A 17,443-nucleotide genomic window follows, 5' to 3' on the forward strand; every position below is an offset into this window, starting at 1 on the left:
AAGTTTGAATGGCTAGCATTAAACAAAAAAAAAACAAAAAAAAAACTAGCATATTTCCTCACGCAATTCTAAATATTTATTTTATTTATATTATTTGAAGGTGACCGTATTGGCCAATGAGAGCCGGATACTGCTCAGTACGTAAAACGGGAAATGTCCGTTTCGGCGGTTCGCGGTTCCCGTACTGACGGCGGTTTTGTTTAACATGGCACTACACACGCCAACGCATGACATGAGCGCATGCGAGAGTGAAGTTTTCTAAGTAGTCAGATAAACGCAGGCGTGTTTTTGGTAACCGCACTTTTGAAACTCTACAATGTTTGCTAAATATTGTGTTCATCTAGCTTATTAACTAAAATCCTGGTCCGAAAAACATTAACGTTCAACCTGTTATTCTGATGTTCTCCCTGGTGATTAGACAGACTGTTAGATCGCCAGAACTGTAGGTCAATAATTGGAATCATTTTTCTTCTTTGCATTTTAAGGTAAATGTCATTTTCGAATATATAGTCTAATTGTTTAATTGACATACAGCTAAATGAAACATTTTATTCAAAATTCCCTTGTTTTATTCTGGTGAATACATGGCATTCAATTTACATTACGATTTGAAAACTGACAAAAACTAGCTCTTGGTAAATGCTAATTTTAACTTTTTTCGAAAAAGCATATTTTTTATTTGCCCAATGAATTCATCCATGCATATGTTTTCCTGCATCTCCAGAATTCAATGAGTGGAACCAACTCTCTGTCCTACAGTTTCCATAATTTGTTACACTCTAAATGTACATCACAATGCTGAAAAAAAGACTCAGAATGGCCTTTCATGCACATGTCAGTAAAGCCCACAAGGCCGCAAGGCAGGGGGTCTCCACCCTGCTCCTGGAGATCTACCCTTCTGCAGACATTAGTTCCAACCCTGCTTCAACATACCTGTCTAAAATACTAAGTAACCATATGGACCTTGATAAACTGGTTCAGGTGTTTGATTGGGGTTGGAGACTCCTGTTGTCATTTTAGGGTTGAGAAATGGCTCTCGAGCGCAGCACCATTTGCGGCTTCAGTGCACACCTTTGTGGCACTCCCACAGCCTCCCCAACATTCAAAACAGCATGAATAAATAAAATCACAAATTTGTGGACTTGGAGGAAGACTGTGAAAGCTCAGTGTGCTAATTGTTGTAGGGCCTAAGTGTTTTTTTAAAACAAATCAGTCATACTAAATAGATTAATCAACAGAATACAGAAATAGATCTGTACTTTTTTTTTATTGTAGCAAATGCTTTATAATCTAACTATTAGATCTACTGGCATGTTTTAATTCTGCGACATATTTCTGCCTCACAGATCATATGATCTTTTTTCCAAGATGATCCGTGCAACTTTCGGCCAGCTGTTTGCTAAAGTGAGAAAGCTGAGGACCCAACCTGTTATTTTCTCAGTTTGGTTCTTCATACTTCACTTCAGCATGGCTATCAAAATCAAATCTCTAAACCTCGTGTGAGAGAAACATCCTCTTGATGGGTCCTCCAGGAGCAGGGAAAAACTGTGTTTGGACGGATTGTGGGAACAGAGACTAGGGATGCCTGTTATTGATATAGATGACGATGTTCTCGGAAGGACATGGGGAATGATGTGTGGCAGAACAAGCTATCTGAGATCGGTGGAGATGGTTTCATTGAAGAAGAAGGTAAAGCGGTATGTAACTTCACTGCTACAGGAAGTGTTATCTCACTAACCGGCTCCAATCCACTGCATCCAGATTCCATGCAGCATTTGAAGCGATCTGGACTGGTCTTGTTTCTGGATGTGGACACAGAAGATATCATTCAGAGACTCTCACGAATGAAGGTGAATAGGATTGTAGGTCAGGATGCTGGTGTTTCTATGAGAGAGATATTACAGTACAGGAAACAGTTTTATGAGAAATGGCTGGATGCACGAGTCCTTTGTGGGACGGGAGACTCCGTGGAGGATGTGGCTGATAAAGTCCTGAGGACTCTTGGTAGATATGAGGGTTCCGAATCAGAGATGTTCATTTCAACAAGGAGCCAGATGTCAAGTGACCCCAAGTTCTTCAGTGATGTTGTCATAGAGGGTCTTGCACCAGATGGAGGGCTTTATGTACCGAAGAAAGGATTCCCCAAACTGAACCTTCTGAATGGTTGAGAATATCCAGCATGCCATATGCAATGAGAGCTGTGGCCATACTGGAAAACTGTATCCATCCTATGGATGTGTCTCCTGTAGAATTGGCCACAATGGTGCATCGCGCTTATGGCCAGAACTTTGCTAATCAATTGGTTGTACCTCTAAAAGCCCCTTACTGATCACCAGTACATTCTAGAACTCTTTCACGGCCCCACTGCATCTTTTAAAGACCTACTGCAGTTAATGCCTCAGCTGTTTGCCCACTGCCTTCCACAGATGTGCAACTACCTGATTCTAGTGGCCACATCTGGAGATACAGGAAGCGCGGTGCTAAACGGTTTCTCCAGTCTTAAAGACAGTGACCGTAGGAGGATTGGCGTGCTTATATTCTTCCCTGAGAAAGGAGTGAGTCAGATTCAGAAGCTACAAATGACAGGATTTTCAGAGGGAATGCCAAGTCCATTAGTGTCCTGTCTGACTTTGACTTCTGCCCAAAAAGCATTAAACAAATGTTTGGGGACCCAAGCTTGATGGGACATTTAGCTGTGGAATATGCCACAGTTCTCAGCACCGCAAACTCGATAAACTGGGCTCGACTGCTTCCTCAGGTTGTCTATCACTGCTCAGCATACTTGGACCTGCTTAGAAATCGCACGTTGACATTTGGAGACCCCATTGATGTGTGCATCCCTACTGGAAACTTTGGCAACGCCATGTCAGCCCTGTATGCCAAACAAATGGGAATCCCCATACGGAAGGTGATCTGTGCGTCTAATCATAACTGCGTCATATCCGACTTTATCGCTAGTGGAGCATATGATCTCCGCAAAAGGAAGCTGCTGGTTTCAAACTCTCCTGCCATTGATATCTTGAAATCCTCTAACCTTGAGAGGTTCATCCATCATGCATCCGGCGGGGATGGGAGTCTGGTCAGAGATCTGTTTTTGAATCTAGAAAGAGATTGTTTTTTTAAAGTATCAGAGACTTTACGTCAGAAGATAAATCTGGAAGTTCAAGCTGGTTGGTGCTCAGAAGATGATTGTTTGAGGGCCATACATGAGGTGCACGTGACAAGAGGCTACATAATGGACACTCACACAGCGGTTGGTAAAGTAGTCGCCGATCGTATACATGACAAAACCTGCCCGCTTGTTATATGCTCCACTGCACACCATGGCAAGTTTGCTCCGGCTGTTTTAAAAGCCCTACAGTGTCCAAAATATCCCACAAGACCCTGTTGACCAACTGGATAAACTCTGCCCATTGGAGGCAGAGAGCAGATGCATGAAGCTCTGATGAAGTGCATGAAAGACAGTGGAGATGATCCATATGTAGTATGTGAGGCTGACTTCAGCAAGCTTGTAGATGAAGTAGAAACTATGATACAAGACTCATTCCTGAGAGTGCAGTGACCTGAAATAGCTGATAATGTCCAGTAGATGGTGACATCTGTCAAGAAACCCCAAACATTATGACTCATGAATCATATTTTTGTCAATTTGAACACAAGGTGGCAGTAATGTAATGTAATATAGTTTCAATCCATTTCATGTTAGGAACTAGCCTTATGTTTTACGTTTTCCCAGTCTTTGAAACGTTTTATCACAAAATGTTTTATTTTATACTGATTATATACAAAATTACAAAACAGTCTACAGTTACACAGTGAAATATTACTCGGTAGAATAATTATTTTGAATATTACTAATAAATATTGCAATTTATTGATTATTGCTCTTATATAGTGTTTGCTGTTGTTGCTAAGTATGACTTATTTAAACATTTAAATCCAAATTAATAAAACCCACAAGGAAAAATTTTTTAAATCCTCTTAAAGGTACAGTTCATATTTGAGTAATAATTCTGTCATTATTTACTCACCTTAATGTAATTCAAACGTGTACGACATTTCCTCTGTCAAACATAAATCTCTTTTTTCTTCAATAAAATGGAGTCAACTGTTTGCTTAACATTCTTCACAATATTTTATGTTGAACTAAAGAAAGTAAGCCATAAAGGTTTGAAATGACATAAGGATGAGTAAATGATGATAGAATTTTCTTTTCTTTTTTTAGGTGAACTATCCTTTTAATTTGTAAAACATATATATGTACACTGAAGAAGCTGACAGATACAGTGATGAATCGAGAACAGGCAAAAATGTAGATATGCTGATTGGGTTTTATTTAAACCATTTATGACCTTTCCCAGATAGAACAAAACACCTTCTAAGATGTTTACAGAACCTTAGAGGTTGTCGTCTTAAGGTCATGCATGTAAATGCAATCATTTACTTAATTCACAAGAAAGCGGCACATCAACACTGAAGGCTTTCAGTTTATTTTGGTTACTTACATATTCATCTTTTTTTCTACAAGTGAGGAAAACAAATCATATCAAAGGTGAAGATAAAATAGTTTGTATTCTGAGGGTGTCAAAATATGCCCTGTTCTTGCTGAGTCAGTAAAACAGCAATCCCATCATTCTCTTGGTCCCATGTGATTTTTCATTGCTCATTTCAGAATCGTAGTAGCCATGACTTCCGGAGCTCTGCTCGACACGGGAGAACAAAATACCTTCAAATGCTTTATGTACAAGAAACACTCACATATTCAGAGACTTAAATGAGATTTGAGTAACATTTATACATCAAGCAGACAAGACTGAGATCTCACTCACAAAACTACCGGAAATGAAATGCAGCTCAGAACATTCAAGCTGTCAAAAATACTATGCAGATATTTGACTGTTTTTAAAAAATAGCTTTTGAGTTGCAAATGGTTTTTTGACATGCACTATGAATGCATCAAGATCAAACGTGAACATTTCATTCAAACAAAATAAAAGTTAATCTTTAAGAGCTTTTATAGGCAAAAGTTACAACCAATAACTGTTAATATACAGCACTGTGCAAGCATACATACATAGCATATGTGAATTAAATAATGAAAATGCCACCGCTGTAATTTTAAACATTTGCACAGTACTGTATTTAATGAGCATTAAAGGGACCGTATTCTGCCAACATATACTCAAACCTCACTGCAAACCTGGAAAAACCTACTGTACGTTCTTCAATGAAACACTTAGGAATTGTTTCCATTCAACGACTCCATTGACGTTCTTTGTATTGAAAGAACAGCATGAGCATTCTGCTAAACATCTCTTTCTTCTTCTCCAAAACAAAAAAGAAGAAAAGTCGGTCATACAGGTTTGGAATGCCACAAGGGTTGAGTCAATGTCAGAGTTGTTGTTTTTGTGTGAACTATCCCTTTAACACAGAAGTGTTTCCTACCCTACTTAATATACTTTTTATGTACAGATTTGTTTTGGGCATGAATTAACAAATGTTCTACAAAGTGTCTGTAAAGCCTCAGAGGGGCTTTAGTTTAATACTGAGGTAATGTTGAAATCATACATTTTAATTTCATGCTCCATTACTCGATCCTTAAAGTGGATGGAAAACCGCTATTAGCAAAATGCGAGCAAGTTTGTTTTTGTTGATGCTAAAACAACACTGGCTCACACGCGTGCAAACGAAAATAACAGCGTTTTCGCAATGCTATTACAGTCAATAATGTATACAGTGATGTCATTGACAATGTAACAAGAGCGTTTTAGATACAGGATTTTAGTCAATCCAACGTAAGCCTTGAATGTGTGATGATATTCACAAGGAGGCTCCTCGAAAACGATAGTTCGCTCCGTAATAAGGCACAGTGACTAAATCAACATAGAGTGCTTTCTTCAGCACTGACAGACCATCACTTCAAGGAAACGCACGCTGAGAAGTGGGATCAACAGTCTTGTACAACTGTCATGGTCTGTGAGAATAATGAGGATCGTTTTTTGCTCCCCTTCTGCTTGATGAAGTTTCTGCAATGAATAAACACCATCTAAATACACACTTTGAGGCTACAAGATTTCCAAGACTCGGACACGCTTGAACACTGAAAACAAGTTTTAATCGATATCCAAGTGAATGGTTTTCATGTGCGACTTTACATTTCAACACCAGACACGAGCACAATTGGACATGATGAAGACCTTTTGAACCACAAATGACACATTTTTGCCGACAACAACCCCTTTTTTCCAAAACACCAAATACCTATTTGAATCAAACATCGAATGACCCCTCAGTCTAGCTGCTGTCTCACAGCTCTTAGGGATTCAAAGGCCTTCGCGCTTGGCGGTCATTTAATATCACAGCATCTCATTCGTCAACGTGATGGACAGACCAGAGACTCCTAACACCTTCAGAAGCTCATAACTGGCCTGCAGGGGAGAGCGAGACGATGTGGCGCCAGCCAGATGCCACGCCACGCTGCACAGTTGCAGTCTGTCGAGGGTTGATGGATAGTAAGGAGCACCTGAAGGGGAGCTGAGGCAGGAACACGAGGCAGGGCAGTCTCAGAGTCAGCATGCGACACTGGGAGGGAACTGAAAACTGGAATGTTCAAATCTATGGGTTGCATATCAGGTGGCAAAAGGAGCTGGCTTTGTGGTTGGACATCATGGAACGGGTGAACTAACCCTCCTCTTCGCTCTCCTCCTCTAGCGCCTCCTCGAACACTCGGTCCGGGAGCCGGAAACACTCCTCGAAGAAGTTGACCAGCGATTGACTGAGGTGCTGCCGCGTTCCCTCATTGTGAATGAAGTGTCCTTCGTCTGGGTAGATCTAATGAAGGACACAAGACATGGTATTGAGCCCAAAATCACAGAACTCTAGAACAGCCAGATTCCACTTTTGCCCTGCTTCTTCTGGGGTGAACAAAAGTCAGTTTGACATCAAAGGTTGGTGAAATCATCAGTATCTATGATTTGTTTACCATTTTTAGAGGTTTATCTATTATATGTAAGAAATGTATCAGTGCTTTCATTGCAGGATAGTTCCAGGGGTCTCAGTGGTTGATTTTATTAAAACAAACATTTAAATTTTTCCTTTCTTCTTCTATTTCTTCTCATCCTTATTTTGTTTTGGAAACTGTTTTCCCCCATGCCTTCATGTTTTATTTTTACTACTTTTTTTTCCAAGTATTTTAATACTGAAACTTAATAACTTAATACTTAAAACAGTTTATTACTTTTGCTAAATTTCTTTTAATACTTTTTAGATTACCTTGTTTTACCCTGAACTACAATAAGACTTTAAAAAATATTGATGGAAATCCACTAAAATATGAACATTTGTATGCTTAATCTAAACAAAGTGAGTCACACACACACACACACACACACACACACACACACACACACACACACACACACACACACACACACACACACACACACACACACACACACACACACAATAAAAGTATGAATATATCCAACACTTCACTGCTAAAATTATGTAAAATTACACAAAATGTGTGAAAATACTATCTAATTGTATTTTTTTTTTTTTGATATATAAAATGTTAATTGTGAAATTAGCCTTATTTTATTCCAAAAAGCTTTTTAAATATAATTTATACCACAGAAAATGACTGTTGAATGACAAAGAGGTAAAACATGTTCATCACCTTAAAAAAATATGTATAAATAAAGAACTAAATAAAATAAAAACAGAAGAATTTTCCTGTAATGCATGCATGTCCACTTTTAGACACTGTTAGTAAACAAATGAAATTGGTGAGAAAGTGAAATTGTGTTTAAAATCCATATAGGACCAGCATTAGTAAATAATTAATTTGTTACTGACATACTTTCTGGACATCTCAGTTCATCTCAGTGAATATTTATATTTTCAGAAGTGTTGTTAGATATGAGATGAGCTGTGGTGCAAATGTGTACTGAACCATGGGTTTGAACCAAACGATCAAACCAAGTGTGTAAACATCTACTGCAATGATACAAACTTTCCTTGTGTGCATGGCAGCCCTGACACTTCCTAATAGATCATAATTTGAGAAGAACAGCTTGACACAGTGATGATCACACACATCCTGATGAATATCTGTCCTAATTAATTCCTCAGTCATTCAACAGCCAGTAATTAATAGCAAATCTATAAGGGAGCAGAAAGCAAAGAGCAAATCTCGTAGTGAGGGAATATAATGGGATGATTCAGCGTGTGGCTCATGAGAGTGTCCTGTATAATCTGTTTTAAATGAGCTGCATGCATTGAGTGTGTCTAATCCCACTGCTGGCAGCAGCCGCTCAGAGGCTCAGTATCCAGTCACCCCAGACCTCACACACATTTGACAAATCTTGTCACGCTCACAGATGGATGCAGGTTGTACAGTTAAACCCCCATTCATTGACTCCATAGAGAAAGTCCAATTAGAGAAGTCAGTGTTACCATGGAATGTTATTCATAGCAAAAGTGCACATGGAGCACTGTGAGTAATATAATTTGATTGACTGATTGATTGATTGATTGATTGATTGATTGATTGATTGATTGATTGATTGATTGACTGATTGATTGATTGATTGATGATTCTCTGTACATTTTACAAAAAATCAAAACATTCTTCATTATTCTAAACTTTCCGAATTATAATAGTTGTTGATTACATCATCATACAAATTCATTATATACTAAATATAGTTATTTTTTAACATGTTGTTTTGAATACATTGTAGAATTCTTTAAATGATGATGATTTTTTTATGTTTGTTAAAAATAAACTAATCTTTGACTGAAACGCCATGCTTGCCTCATCTTGAATATCTCTTATATTCATGTATTAGGCCTTCTTTTAATGGTGGCACACTCTGGCCTACACTGATAAAAAAAAGCTGTTTCAAGAGATGCAAATTCAAAAATATCGGAAACAAATATGTAAAACTTAGCATGTTTCCTAAATATTATGGTCTTAATATGCTTTAGCACAGTCAAAAAATGCATATAGCACCTAAAACAAAAACCATGAAACATGTTATTATAAATTATTAATTATAAATGTGTATTTTATATAATTAAATAAAAACCTACATTTTAGTTTGGTTTAACTTGATGTACAAAAATACTTAAAACTAAAATAAAAATGTATAAAACTTTAAATGAAAGATTATTAGAAATGGAATATTTTTTTTTTGATTTATTAAAAATAAAAAAAGTAATGCATTAATAAAAACTATAATAGTCTCTCGATGATATTAAAATAACACTGTGGCCTAAAAACATAATAAAATAGTGTAAAATAGTGTATGCTGAGAACAAACTGCTTAACCAGGAGCTGGTTCAACCGACTGTATGCAAATAAAACTTAATCGTAGTTTAAATTTACCTTTTAAGTACACAATTTATTATATTTTTAAAAATGAATGGAAATTTAGATAAAATAAAGATGCATGCATCTCACATTTTAAACACAAAAACACGTTCTGTGTGAATGGCCTCTAAAATGAACGAAACTAAGAAATTCTCTTAAACTTCTCAAGATCTCTTACCTGCAGAGTGTAATTTGCTCTCTCGCTGATTAGCCTGGAGATGAATTTGGCTGTGTGCTGAAAATGAACTTGTTCTAAAAGGTAAATGAGACGCATGTTAGTTGACAGTGTTCTTTCTTTTTTATAAAGACATTTTAAGAATTGGAAAGGAAATGTACCATCTGCTGTTGGATGAATGATTAAAAACTTCTTATCCATGAACTGAGACGCTCTGTATGCAAGGTTGGCTATCTGTGGAGATATTATGAGTACACCATAAGTGTTGTACGGTGACTACAAAATACAGATTATGAAACAGGAAAATGTACCTCGTATGCCCTTCGATCTGGCTTGGGAGGGCCTAGATATCTCTCTGAGAAAGCTGAAGCTGAAAGCAGGAAAGAAGAATAGTATCAGTCAACGGTGACATTTGTCACAGGCAGAGTTAATTTCCGAGCATTTCCTTTGATAAAAATCACTGCATGGCCATTTCACAATACACGCTGATGCACCGGCTGACTTATGAGCAGATTTCTGTGCTGTTGCTGCTGTGAGAGGTGAAGTATTGTTTATGATGAACACACACATGCTTCATTTTTCATCCCTCTGTTCCTTTGGAGTGCTTCGGTCCTCCTGCCTGCTCTCAGAATACTGATGGGATCCACTGCCATACACAGACAGGAAGCCACAGAAATGGATGATGAATCGGACTCTCCTCCTCCTCCTCTGAGACATTCGCACAGGATTCATTATTGCGCCTGTACTGTTTTTTTAATTGTCGGTTCAGTTGTTGGTGACATCTTGCATCACATCTCACTGTTTTTTCAGCATCTAGCACTATTTCCAAGATATTGCATCAAGTTTAAAATAGAGCATCTGTCACCTCAGTGCATAAATGCCAGTTTTACAGCAACGTAGAAGTAATCAGAAGAAGCTGGGGGTGGAAAATTTGATGATATCACACATATGCATGAATTTTGCAAGGTGAAATATTTTGTAGGGTACTTTATCTTCCACAAAACATTTGTGAATCGTTCCCTGCTGATGTTAAAAGGACATTCAGCAGATGTTTTGATTTAGAATGCATGAGAATCTGCTCTTTTTTATAGTCGTTTGTACATAATAATAAGCTCAAATCCTTTCAACAGATGTCTTGTGCTTACTGAGATATTCATACCATATCTACATCTGAGGATCAGATGCACCCAAACTGATCTCTGTTCTCCTCTCTCTGGAGCTGTAGTCCACTCTAATATTTAACATTGATGCTGCTCTGTTTGTTGTCAGGAAGACAAAAAGTTTTAAAAGTTGCTCCACCTCAGCGGTCTAACAGCTCAAGAAGGTGGGCTGTTAACAGACTGTTAACTGTGGACTGTTAACCAGCACATCGCTTCAGTTTTTAACAGTGCAAGAGCGTGAGGTAAGATGCAAGTAGCTAAATACAGTATTTAATATTTGACATGTTTTATGCAAGGAATATCAAACAACCAATTATTATATCCTGTGATGTAAACTCTTATAATAATTTCCAATATTTCAACCCAGAATTGTTTTAAAGGACCATTTTTTTTACATATGTAAGAGCAAATTTTAGAATTACGTTATTGATTGTATTTGTCTTTAATGTCAAATGCATAAATGTAACATTTTTTTCAATCAATCAGAATACTTTGTAATTGCAAAAAATAAAAACAATTAAATAAAAAAAATTAAAATAAATAAGAAAATAAAATAAGTGAATAAAAAAAATAACAGGTGAGTATAGCTGCAATATCACAACAAAAATGTTTTTGTTTGTGGGGAAATGTCACATTATATTATAAACAAACTTGTCAGTCAGTTAGTAATCACTGAAGTTGTGAAATGAATCTCTTATTTACATTGTATCTGCAATTTGTTGTTTATGATTAGAGAATTCGCAAGCGTGCAGAATTCACTCAGTGAGAACGCAATCAAAACTTGCTGACTAATCATAACACCTGTGATGAGCCATATCTAGAGAAACGTGTTTGAATGTTTATAAAGCTCAATGCTGCTGCTGCAAAAAACAAAAACATCAGCAATCTGATTCAGTAATTCCACGAATTGACACTTTTCATTAATTTTCACATTTTATTTTAATCATGACGGCCATAATAGATTTAGTTTAATTGTGCAGGGCCAATTTTTGCCTCTTTATTTTGAATTTGTGGGGCATTTTTGTTTATTTAGGTGGCATTTTGGTTAAAAACAGTTCACGAGACATGTCAATCATGAAAACAAATCACTTCGCAACCGCAAAAAGAGTACATTTCATATAGTATGAATGTGTGTAGTATGAATTTAATCTGAATGCATTAAATTTGCCATGCTGTTATTGTCATGTGATCTACCAATGACAGTTGCATTGAGTCTCTGCTATTCATAAATCCTCTCATCTGGAATCATGGGACAGTGAAGTGTCCATCGTATGCATACGTCAGAATCACGCTGGAAGTACCTGTAGTAGGTCATCCGGGTACTTTTTGCCTATTCTTTAATGAGTACTTGAGTGTCTAATCCTGTTCCTGAAGGGCAACCAGACTTTAGGTCTAGCTCTAATTAAACAACTCAAACAGCTAATCAAGGGTCAAGCCAATCACTAGAAACTTCCAGACATGTGTTGGAGCCAGTGATGAGGAGTAACTAATTACATGTAACGGAATCACATAATTTAATTACAAAATAGATTTAATTGATTTTTTTTCTTCGTTTCTTTTTTTTTTTTTACAGATATGATTACCTTTTTTTTTTTTTTTTTTTTCAAAGTCATTGTTAGATACCAGTGTTTCCTGTCATAGCTATGCAAAGATTTGATTTCAAAAACAGTATAGCTATTAAACGGTTTCTTGTTATGATTTTTAAAACTGTATTTAACCTCAGAATGATCTCAAAGTAAAAAGAGGTGCTGAAGTCATGAAGTCTAAAGATTCTGGGGTGACTGTGCTTTAAAATGAAATTATTATAAAGTTAATTCAAGTGAAGAAGTATTTTGAAAGTCTGACAGTAATCAGTGTTGAGTCCTACTGTAAGGATAACTCCACCTGCTTTAAATGTTTCAGTTGACAGTTGAAAACATTCATTAGAAATGTAGAAAAGTAATTAAAAAGCAATCTAATGTAATCAGTTACATTACTTTAATAAAGTAACTGAAATAGCTAAACTACTTATTACATTTTAAATGAGGTAACTTGTAATCTGTAACCTAGTACATTTCTAAAGTAACCTTCCCAACACTGTTCGTAGGTAAAGTCTGCAGGACAGTGACCCTCCATTTGTCTTAATAAGAGAAACACGCACACAAAACATACCATATAGTGCAAAGTCTGTGATGGGTGAGAGCACTGCTGCACACTTGAGTATGGAGTCCTCCGAGCTGAGCAGAAGGCTGGTGATGTAACCTCCATACACCTGAAACACAACATACTCAACTCAAGACCTCTGAGATAGCACAGCTCTCATTACTAGTTACTGAAGTTTCTGATACGGTCTGTGCTCATTAAAGTGAGGCAGGAATTCAGCCTTTGAACATGCATTCATTAATCCTTTGAAAAATCTTTCGAGGAAAAAAATAGGCATGGGCAAAAACGAACATGTAGCCAGAAATGTAGATGGTCTCAATTAAGTTTTTCTTACTGCATGAAACCAATTTGTTCAGGACTGAAGTTAGCGAGAGAGGAAGAGTTTAACTGACGTGCCAAAAATACATACTCTCTCATCATCAGAAATGCTGCTGGATGGGTCTCACTGACAGTGTAGCAGAGTAGCGTTATTTTATAGCATTTCCGAAGCGTTATTTTTTGTATATATCGTTCAAATCAGTCACAAATCAGTCAAGTTTCATTTCGGTTACAATGCAATTTACAAGGATTTGGAACAGATCTTTAATGCACTTTCTGTGTTCCTGTGAATATGAGAGAGGCAAAGAAACATCTGTGTACATTAATTACAAGCTATCTTGTCTGGACAAGTAATAACAGTAAAATACAACAAGTATTTACCTGCCCAAAAGCTCCAATTCTAGTCTTGTCAATATATGGCTCCTGCATCAAAATACTGCAAGACACAAAGACAAAATGTTAAATGGTCTGACACTTGCTGGACCTTCTCACATGCAGAATAATCAGTGTCGGTCATATCACTGAGTTTCAATAAAGTCAGGTGTATCTAAATCTGCCATGCTGTTAAGGAGATGCAGCACATATGTGTCTGTGCGTGCAGCTGTGTGTTGGCACTGATGGATGTTCACTGTGTGTTGGACGCAGATGGCTCCTCAACTACCTGAGGGCATCCAGCTGGTCTTTCTCCTCGAACATTCCCAGCCTGCGCTGCACCTTATGGAGTAAGTTAGTCCCCTGGAAGCCACTTCCACGGCCGTCAAAGCGCACTGCAATCACCCCAAAACTGCTGACCAGCACTGACGCCCAGTCAATGTGGAACTGCTCTGAGACCGACTGACTGCCTGGAGTCCCATCTCTGAGAGAAAGAGTACGAGAGAGAGTTTTCTTTAGAAAACAAGCATTTAAATTTAAGACTGTCTTGAAATTTAGTAAGCTGCTGCCTAAACATTTCTGGCAACATTTCTCTGAGATATCATGTTCCAAGTCAGACTAGCTGAATTTAACGTGTCTGCGATGTCCAAAAATGCTGTCTACCCTTGTGAAAAAGAAGTCTGCTTAACTGTATTAAGTATTGGTAGTGTACTATGATGTCTTGTTAAGTGAAAAGCTGAGTTTGTAATAAACTTATCTGTCATTAAGGTATTTTAACTGGTCAAAATACAAATCCATAACCCATAATAATACTTTCTCTGGTGAAAAATTCCATCTTCTATTGTCCTCTCACATCAAAATCAAGCAATATATTCGTTTAAAGCTGTTTTGGGCTGTTTTCACTTTTAAAGGGTGCTTGATCCGTGCATATTTCTCTCTTGATTCAGATTAGCTGACTCTTTAGAGGACCCATATTTAAAGGTGCTGTATGTAGGATAGAAACCAAGTGGTTGAACTAGGCATTGCAATCCGAATTCAAAATACTGGAGAGGGTTTTTTCACCCAGCCCCTCCTCCTCATAGAGTGACGCACACACAGGTTGCCAGATTGACGAAACCAACAGGAACGAGCGCACTTGATGATGAATGAAATGAAATACACTGTGTTTTCCGCCAGCTGGCAACCCAGGGTGCAAGAATTACAATTGGGTAAACTGGCAGTGGGATGGTTTCACAAACCAAAACAGAGACCAACATTCCGGAACGCACATTGTAGCATTGTTTTTCAGATAAACAAGTATGTTAACTTAGCATGTTTCTTAAATGTGACCCTGGACCACAAAACCAGTCATAAGTAGCACAGGTATATTTGTAGCAATAGCCAAAAATACATTGCATGGGTCAAAATTATAGATGTTTCTTTTATTTCAAAAATCATTAGGATATTGAGTAAAGATCATGTTCCATGAAGATATTTTGTAAATATCCTACCGTAAATATATCAAAACTTTATTTTTGATTAGCAGTGTTGGGCAAGTTACTGTGAAAATGTAATCAAATTACTGATTACTCCTTTTAAAAGTAATCATGTTACTAGTTATGTTACTTTTTTTCTCCATTAAATTTTATGAAATCCCAGCATACACACTACCGATAAGTATTTGTTATTAAACAACAACATTCACAGAACACTGTTATTTTTAACTAAAGCAAGCGGCTGCTGCGTGCATGGTTTGGCAGAATGCCAGCAAAGAGCGCTGCATTTATAATCTCTAAAAGACATCTTAGTTCATTGCAATCTCACAAATCTCTGTTATAACACAATATATATATGCATAAAGAATCATAATGTCTACAATTTGTGTGTTTTAATGAGAGGATTCGTGAGCACACAAATTTCAGCACTGCATTGCGCAACGCTGCAAACATGTTATAGCCTAAAATTAGAAACTCTGCATACGGTTGCACTTGTTAATCGTATATTTTTTATATTAGTTCATGTTGCTTTTGGGCAATAGATCAATAACAATTTATTTGTTTTAGATATTTTATGTTTAGATATTTCTGTTTTGCAGGAGTCGCATAATCATTTTATTCTCTCACCTCCCACACGTACACGAGTGTCTACCCGCTCGCACCAGCATCTTGTCCAGAGCCGCACTCTGTTGCGTCGGGTCTCGCGGGAGTAGGTCTCTAATCCACTGCCACTTTACTCTACAGTGTGTATGCTACATCTTTTTTACAATCTCTAGATTATAAAACACTGCATTCTGTCAGCAATGCAACGCGGCAGTAACGTATAGAGACCTTGGCTCTCTAATTACTATTTTTGAAAATTATAACGTTTTAGATTACTCCGATACTAAAAAAGTCATCAAATTACTGTAACGCGTTACTAAGTAATGCGTTACTGCCCAACACTGTTGATTAGTAATATGCATTGCCAAGAACTTCAATTGGACAACTTTAAAGGTGATTTTCTCAATATTAAGATTTTTTGCACCCTCAGAATCCAATATTTTCAAATATGCTAACTTAGCAAGTTTTTTTTTTAAATATCTGCAAACATAGTATGGTATTTTTATGCTTTAGTGGAGTCAAAAACTTACATACAGCACCTTTAAGCCAAAAACAAAAAAAAAAGTAGTAAAACAAAAGTAAAAAAAAAAAAAAAAAAAAAAAGCAACATTTAAAAACATAAGCTTTTCACTTCACAAGATGTTAGTTGAATAGAAAATGGAATTTTGTGGATTACTTGTGGATTATTGTGATGTTTTTATCAGCTGTTGGACTCTCAGTCTCACGGCACCCATTCACTGCAGATGATCCATTGGTGAGCAAGTGATGTAATGCTAAGTTTCTCCAAATCTGTTCTGATGAAGAAACAAACTCATCTACATTCTGAATAGCCTGATATTGCGTACATTTTTAGCTAATTTTTATTATTTGTTGAACTATTCTTTTAAATTTTAAATTCATACAGTATTTATTTCACACTTAACTGTATTATTTTATACTATATTAAAGTATATATTGCTTTAAAGTATTTTTAATGTATATTATTTATAAATAGCAATAGTATTATTTTCATAAGGTATGCTAACGTGTACTTCTTTTTTACAGAGGTCGGTATGCAGCTCACTGGGTTTTGAGACAGCCCCTATATATTCCTAACACACACAATATAGACTCATTGTGCTGCCAGCTCTATAGAGAACACAGGTGATTGTCTGCTGCGGTGTGTATGATGTCTTCAGTGGGTTAATTGAAGGCGGGCTGCAGGTGAACTCATTTGTGGTGTAATTACAGTGGCTGAGAGTGTATGGCAGAAGAGAGAAGATTAATAGCACTGACTAAAAGTCCATTTCAGAGTTACACTCTTACTCTTGATGAGACCTGAAGTGCAGCGCAGGAACAGACAGTAGGAAAGGAACTGCTGCTTGTGTGTTAATAGGATGACCTGCAGCACTCGCTTTAAAGGGCCTATATCATGGAAAACAGGATTTGCTCTTTGATATAATAGAGCTCAATGTTCTACAGGCAAACTCTAAAGTTCGTGATTCAAAGCTTCCTCCCTGGACCATTTATTCAAAGTTAATTGCAAAAATGACTAGAAATTGTCTCAACGATGAGCATGATAACATCTGACTGCCCCTATTTAAATATTAATGCCACCTATTTGGTATTCAGCAGCTTGGCACTACATTGCCCATTATGGGTTTTATTGGCCTGTTCAGATATAATACATAATTTGTTAATTATTGTTTTCTTAAAACGTGAACTTAAACATTTTAATTAAACAAACAAACAAACAACAACAACAAAAAATTTACTTTTATATTTATATCGCATTGATTTAATTAATATTTACAACAAAAAAGGACTAATCTTAATTTATCAA

The 17,443-nt window shown here is 36.8% G+C and overlaps 1 protein-coding gene and 1 pseudogene across 1 annotated transcript in view; one reads left to right on the plus strand and one right to left on the minus strand.

The window, feature by feature from the left end:
• The first annotated feature begins 448 nt into the window (after nucleotides 1-448).
• LOC109092629 lies at nucleotides 449-4,237 on the plus strand (annotated as a pseudogene).
• A 74-nt stretch (nucleotides 4,238-4,311) lies between these two features.
• LOC109049688 (dipeptidyl aminopeptidase-like protein 6) overlaps nucleotides 4,312-17,443 on the minus strand; it is a gene marked incomplete at its 5' end in the record, with an annotated part of 189,900 nt that continues 176,768 nt past the window's right edge. Inside the window, 7 exon segments of the mRNA XM_042752330.1 lie at nucleotides 4,312-6,831; nucleotides 9,555-9,628; nucleotides 9,713-9,785; nucleotides 9,863-9,921; nucleotides 12,863-12,962; nucleotides 13,553-13,607; nucleotides 13,833-14,027. Coding sequence (XP_042608264.1) covers nucleotides 6,682-6,831; nucleotides 9,555-9,628; nucleotides 9,713-9,785; nucleotides 9,863-9,921; nucleotides 12,863-12,962; nucleotides 13,553-13,607; nucleotides 13,833-14,027 — 706 coding nt within the window.

This window comes from Cyprinus carpio, chromosome B24 (assembly GCF_018340385.1).
Source record: "Cyprinus carpio isolate SPL01 chromosome B24, ASM1834038v1, whole genome shotgun sequence".
NCBI lineage: Eukaryota > Metazoa > Chordata > Actinopteri > Cypriniformes > Cyprinidae > Cyprinus > Cyprinus carpio.